Source organism: Trichechus manatus, unplaced genomic scaffold, assembly GCF_000243295.1.
Source record: "Trichechus manatus latirostris isolate Lorelei unplaced genomic scaffold, TriManLat1.0 scaffold00093, whole genome shotgun sequence".
Classification (NCBI taxonomy): Eukaryota; Metazoa; Chordata; class Mammalia; order Sirenia; family Trichechidae; genus Trichechus; species Trichechus manatus.
In genome coordinates this window covers 7748383-7755117 of record NW_004444029.1, presented here as the reverse complement: position 1 = coordinate 7755117, position 6735 = coordinate 7748383, and the positions used below count along the sequence as shown (strand labels likewise).

Sequence of the window (6735 nt, the reverse complement as noted above, 5' to 3'; positions counted from 1 at the left end):
TTGGCCCTGAGTCCCCTGGCCTTCGGCGCTCCCTAATCCGGCTCTGAGCCTCTCCCGGGTTTTACATGCCCCCCCACCCCCGCTTTGTCCCCGCCCGGTCCGCCCCCGCGGCGTGATGGCTCCTGCAGCACCCCCGGACTGGCCGGGTCTGGGAGCCCGCCTCGGACGTGGCGGGTCTCGGGCATAGCGCGCGGAAGGTACCGGGGAGGGGCGGCCGGGGCTCGGGCCGGAGGAGGCGGTCTGAAAGGTGAGACCCTCGGTTGGGACCCGGACGCAGCTTCCCCTGGCCGAGTGAGCACGTGGGCCCCGGACCCGCTGGGGATGGGGACGCCCGGGCGCTTCACCCTCAGGGTCTGCAGGACGCGTGTGCGGCGCTTGGATCCCAGGCAGGAGCGGGGCCCACTGAGGCCCCTTGGGTGTCCCCGCAGACTAGGTTGGTTTCTGCTAGGCACGTTGCCCAGGCTAGTCTCAGCCAGCGGGGACGTGGGCGAGCGGGTCCCGGAGAGCCTGTGTCAGCGAAGGGCCAGCTGGGGCAACCCGGCTGAACAGGGGCCGCTGGAGAGGGTCTCCCAGGAGCGGCGCCGCCTCCTCCTGCACCTGCGGCTCTGGCTGCGGGCTGGGGTGCTCCTGGTGAAGTTTCTCCCTCTCCTTCTGCTCTATCCCCTCACCTACCTGGCTCCGGGCGTGGCCACCCTCTGGCTCGGCCTGCTTCTGAAAGCCACCGAGACCTCAGGCCCCACCTACATCAAGCTGGGCCAGTGGGCCAGCACGCGGCGAGACCTTTTCTCGGAGGCCTTCTGTACCGCCTTCTCCAGGCTGCATGTCCGCGTGAGGCCCCACCCGTGGTCTCACACCCGGCGCTCCCTCCAGCAGGCCTTTGGGGAGGCCTGGGGCCAGGTCCTCTGCTTCGAGAGCCTGGAGCCTGTGGGCTCGGGCTGCGTGGCCCAGGTGTACAAGGCCCGCGCCAAGCCTGCCTTCTTGGGGGAGGACGGCCGCCGGAGCCTCCTCACTGCCTTCAGCCTGCGGCCCTCTTCGGGGCCCCTCGCGGGGCTGGGAGAACTCTTTGGACACTCTGGGAAGGGCGAGAAGCCTGAAGGAAGTCTTGCTGATCAGTCATTTGTAGAAAGGCTGCTCCTCCCCAAAGCTGACGTGGTGGGAGCGGATGCATCACCACCCCCTGCCCACCTGCCTGAGTCAAGTCACCTCATCCCAGTGGCCGTGAAAGTAAGTGCTCCGGACACCTCAGCCAGGCCCTTCCCATCTCTAACCAAACAGCCAACATCTCACCTCCACCACGCGGCTTCCCAGCTTGGGACCCCCCCCATGCAGGTCACCCCCCATTGCCTCCCAGTTATTTCTCTTGGCTTGGTGATCATGTTCAAGCCGTTTTATTTCTCCGCTGCAGGGAGTGGATGTGAATAATCTGGTCAAGGAAAGTGAGGAAGGTTGCCCTGGTGGTGCAGTGGTTAAGAGCTCAGCTGCTAACCAAAAGGTCGGCAGTTCAAATCCACCAGCCGCTCCTTGGAAACCCTATGTGGCAGTTCCCCTCTGTCCTATGGGGCTGCTATGAGTCAGAATCAACTCGATGGCAATGGTTTTTTTTTTTTCCCCCCCCGTCTCTGAGGGTGGAGAACCCATCATCCTTAATGACCCATTACGCTGCGGTAGGGACATTGGTGGCTCAGCGGTAGAATTCGCGCCTTCCATTGGGAGACCTGCGTTTGATTCTCAGCCCGTGCACCTGATGCATAGCCCCCACCATCTGACTAAAACAAACTAGGAAGAAAGGCCTGGTCTACTTCTGAATATCAGCCAATGAAAACCGTATGGGTCAAAACAACACTGTCTTATCCACAGCTGATCATGGGGATAGTGCAGGACTGAGCAGTATTTTGTTCTGTTGTGCATGGGGTCCCCATGGTCAGGGGCTAACTTGATGGCAGCTAACACCACCACCCTGGGATAAGGAGAAATCTGAGATAAGCCAGGCTGGATATGCCTTGGCAGACCCAACGTGGTGACAGTACATTTTGACAGAAGTGGTTTCTTTCTCTCCTGCCTGTTCTCCGTCATTCCCGTCTCCACTCTGGTCTATACCATTCAGCACATCCTCAGGGGATCTGGCAGAATGGGTAGTGGGAACCCTGGGGCCCTCTTTTACCCCTGAGAACCCTGCCCCGCTGCCTCACTTCAGACCCACTGCACCACCCTCTCCAAGGAAGGACCCGGGATCCGGATTTTTATCAGTGCTCCTAGGCGTTGTCACGGCCAGGCCCGTTTGAGAAGCACAGGAGCAGACTCTTGAGGTTCCTTCCATTCCAAGGAAGGCTAAGAGGAAGCTGTGGACCAGGAGCAGTCCTACCGTTCTTCATAAGATGCCTGGAGGGAGGTGTTTGCTTTATTCTTGCCTGTTTATTTATAGCCCACATTGTACCTAAGAGGATTTGAGATGGAAGTGTTGTTGTTAGGTGCCGTCGAGTTGGTTCCGACTCATAGCGACCCCATGTACAACAGAATGAAGCACTGCCCGGTCCTGCGCCATCCTCACAATCATTGTTACGCTTGAGCCCACTGTTGCAGCCACTATGTCAGTCCATCTCGTTGAGGGTCTTCCTTTTGCTGACCCTCCACTTTACCAAGATTGATGTCCTCCTCCAGCGGCTGATCGCTCCTGATAACATGTCCAAAGTATGTGAGAAAAATCTCACCATCCTCGCTTCTAAGGGGCATTCTGTCTGTACTTCTTCCAAGACAGATTTGTTTGTTCTTCTGGCCGTCCATGGTATATTCAATATTCTTTGCCAAAACCGTAATTCAAAGGCATCAGTTCTTCTTCAGTCTTCCATATTCATTGTCCAGCTCTCCCATGCATATGAGGAGACTGAAAATACCATGGCTTGGGTCAGGTGCACCTTAGACTTCAAGGTGACATCTTTACTTTTTAGCACTTTAAAGAGGTGTTTTGCAGCCGATTTGTGGAATGCAATATGTTGTTTGATTGTGGATGCTAGTAAAATGAAATCCTTGACAACTTCAGTATTTTCTCCATTTTTTAAACATGAGGCAGAGAGTGGTTGTGCGGTTTGCCCAGCTCCCGACAGGCATAGGTGGAAGACCTGGAATCAGAACGCAGCACTTCCTACCCCCTTCGTGGTCCCACTGACTTCTGCAGCTCTAGATCATTATTGAAGGAGCCCTGGTGGTGCAATAGTTAAGTGCTCGGCCGGTAACTGAAAGGTTGATGGTTCAAACCCACCAGTGACTCCGAGGGAGAAAGACTTGGTGATCTGCTTTCGTAAAGATTACAGCCTAGGAAACCCTATGGGGCAGTTCTACTCTGTCCTGTAGGGTCGCTGTGAGTCAGAATCGACTCGATGGCACACAACAACAACAACAGCATTATTTATCAGGGTGTGGTCTTTGGGTGGCCTGATTCAGTCATCTGTGAGCACAGTAAAATGCTGGTTCCTGGCCCCACTCCCAGAGAGTCTGATTCCATGCATCTTGGTGGAGGCCTGGGTCCGCATTCTCACCAAGCACTCCAACATGACTTTTATGCACTTGAATGATTGAGAACAAACTGATCTAAATTTAATATGTTTCAAAGGAAAAGGCCTCCCATTCCTTGGGCAAAGCTGAGTGCAGTACATAGGAGCTGCTCTGAGGTATCATGGGGTAGCCATGTGGGGTGAGGCGAGCAGGAACCCCCGGGTGGCGGGACCACTACCCTTCTGTTCTCCTCTGATGGCGGGCCTCGCCTGGCAGGTGAGGTGTGTGCTCCTGGCCCTCCTGTCTCATTGCTCCCCTCCACAGGTGTTGCACCCTGGCCTGCTGGCCCAGGTGCATATGGACCTGCTGCTGCTGAAGATGGGTAGCCGAGCCCTTGGACTTCTGCCAGGAATCAAGTGGCTTAGCTTGCCTGAGGTTGTGGAGGAGTTTGAGAAGCTCATGGTCCGACAGGTAATTCTCTTCCCTTCAGTTAGAATAGCACCTCCCATAGTTCTTTCTTTAAGGAGGCCTGCTGGTGCAATGGTTAAGCACTTGGCTAACAGAAAGGTCAGCAGTTTGAACCCACCAGTGGCTCCATGGGACAAAGACTTGGCATTCTGTTCCTGGCAAACCCTGTGAAGCAATTCAACTCTGCTGCATGGGGTGGCTGTGAGTCAGAATTGACTCTATGGTACCCAACAACAGCAACACAGTTCTCTTAGCAAATGCTGAATGAGTGCCACCTTTCCCACTATCTCATGGCTAGCATGGTGTGCTAGGGTAGGTGACCCTAGCTGACGTAACAAAGAACACCCAGAGCTCAGTGGCTTTATGCAACAAGGTTATTTCTTGTTTCTAGCAAAGCCCCATCCATGCAGGTGAGCTGAGGGAGAGGGCGCTCTACCCCACAGTCATTAAGGGCCCCGCTCCTACCAAATCTGCCTGCCATCCTCAGCATGTGTCATGTGGCGTCACTGTGTGATGGGAGAGACTGTGGAGGAACCCTGTCAGAGGTGCGGTGGCCAGGCCTCCATGGAGGATCCTGTCAGGTGTCGTGGCCAGGCTTGTGTGGAGGATCCTGTCACAGGTGTGGTGGCCAGGCCCCTGTGGAGGATCCTGTCAGGTGTGCTGGCCAGGCCCCCATGGAGGATCCTGTCAGAGGTGTGGTTGCCAGGCCTCCATGAAGGATCTTGTTAGAGGTGTGGTGGCCAGGCCCCCATGGAGGATCGTGTCAGGTGTGGTAACCAGGCCCTGGGGAGGATCTTGTCAGAGGTATAGTGGGCCCAGGTTCCTGTGGAGGATCCTGTCAGGTGTGGTGGCCAGGCCCGCATGGAAGATCCTGTCAGGTGTGGTGGCCGGGCTCATGTGGAGGATCCTGTCAGAGGTGTGGTAGCCAGGCTTATGTGGAGGATCCCATCAGGTGTTGTGACCAGGCCTCTGTGGAGGATCCTGTCAGAGGTGTAGTGGGCCCAGGTTCCTGTGGAGGATCCTGTCAGGTGTGGTAACCAGGCCTCTGTGGAGGATCCTGTCAGGTGTGGTGACCAGGCCTTTGTGGAGGATCCTGTCACAGGTGTAGTGGGCCCAGGTTCCTGTGGAGGATCCTGTCAGGTGTGGTAACCAGGCCTCTGTGGAGGATCCTGTCAGGTGTGGTGACCAGGCCTCTGTGGAGGATCCTGTCAGAGATGTAGTGGGCCCAGGTTCCCATGGAGTATCCCGTCAGAGGTGTGGTAGCCAGGCTCCCATGGAGGATCCTGTCAGGTGTGGTGGCCAGGCCCTTCTTCCCACAGCCAGCTGGTCAGAGCTTGATTGCTTGGCCTGTATAACTGAGAGGGAGCTTGGGAAATACAGTCTCCCTTTATGCCTGCCTGGAGGAAAATGACGTGATTCTGGCAGAACATACAGCATTACCTCCGCCTCCATTAATGACTGAAGTCCACGGCAGAAGAATACTTGGGAAAGCCACACGCTCTGCCTTTGTTTTGCTTGGTTCCCAGGGCTAACTGGGTGGACAAGGGCCTTCTCCCTGCTCAGGACCCTGGGGACACAGGGCACTCATTTAGGTTACAGACTTGGCAAACACTTTTGGGGTCAGGGCTGCATGCAGACCTCTCAGCACTGGCTCTGTGTGTGTAGAGCAGACAATGGCAGGCTTTCAGGAGCCGCGGGCCAAGGCTTCCTTTACGTCATCTGACTCAAGGTTTTAAGTCCCAGGGGCGCATTTGAATGTTTAGAAAGCATTGCTTCATACTATGGAGTAGCATGGTTTTGATCATACGAAGAAAATTAAAACAGAAGATAGCTTCTACTCCAACAACTATCTGTGCCTTGATTATGCTCAGTTCTACCTCGCACGGGAGCTTCATTCCGTTCTTCAAGCTCCCATCTCAACATCCTACCCCAGTTGCCTCTGCTAGCCTGTCTGCATTTCTCAGTAGTCCGTGAGGTTCCCAGGCTGATACCTTAAGAGTTGTGGTTCTGGGTGCACGTGTGTGAGTCCTCCTTTCTCCCCCTCTGGCTCTCTTACACATTCGTTCGTAAGTTCATTTCACGTTTATTGGGAACTATCTTAGAAGCTGCTGAACTAAGAAAACAAATGAGATTTTCCCGTCCCTAAGGCAGAGGAAGGTCGCTGGGTGGCACTGGACTACTGTCCGAAAGGTTGGCACTTCTCACCCACCCAGAGGTTCCTTGAAAGTCAGGCCTGGTGATCTGCTTCCGAAAGGTCACAGCCTTGACAACCCTATGGCGCAGTTCTGCTCTGCACACAGCGGGTCGCCGTGAGACGCAATCCACTCGATGGCAGCTAACAGCCACGACAAGGCAGAGGCAGAGGGGGACTGACGTGCCGCTGCTTGCAAATAAAGCCTTCAGGGGGTTACCTGAGGGTGAAAGCTCCTCTGGGAGCCCACAGTGGGACCAAATGGGGGAAGAACATTCCAGTCAGAGGGAGGAAAGGAGGCAAAGGACGGGCGGGAGGCGTGGACGGTCTAGGGTGCTCGTGGGGGCAGGGAGGCACACACAGTCTGGGGTACTCATGGGGGTGGGGAGGCACACACAGTCTGGGGTGCTTGTGGGGGTGGGGAGGCACACACAGTCTGGGGTGCTCGGGACGGGGAGGCGGACAGTCTGAGGTACTCATGGGGGCTGGGAGGCAGACAGTCTGCGGTGCTCATGGGGGCAGGGAGGCAGACAGTCTGGGGTGCTCATGGGGGTGGGGAGGCAGACAGTCTGGGGTGCTCATGGGGG

At 56.1% G+C, this 6735-nt stretch overlaps 1 protein-coding gene across 1 annotated transcript in view; it reads left to right on the top strand.

Annotated features, from left to right (window-relative positions):
• The first annotated feature begins 222 nt into the window (after positions 1–222).
• ADCK2 (aarF domain containing kinase 2) overlaps positions 223–6735 on the top strand; it is a 16625-nt gene continuing 10112 nt past the window's right edge. The window contains exons 1-2 of the mRNA XM_004382449.2: positions 223–1224; positions 3814–3960. Coding sequence (XP_004382506.1) covers positions 322–1224; positions 3814–3960 — 1050 coding nt within the window. The 5' untranslated portion in view covers positions 223–321. The remainder of the gene's footprint in view (positions 1225–3813; positions 3961–6735) is intronic.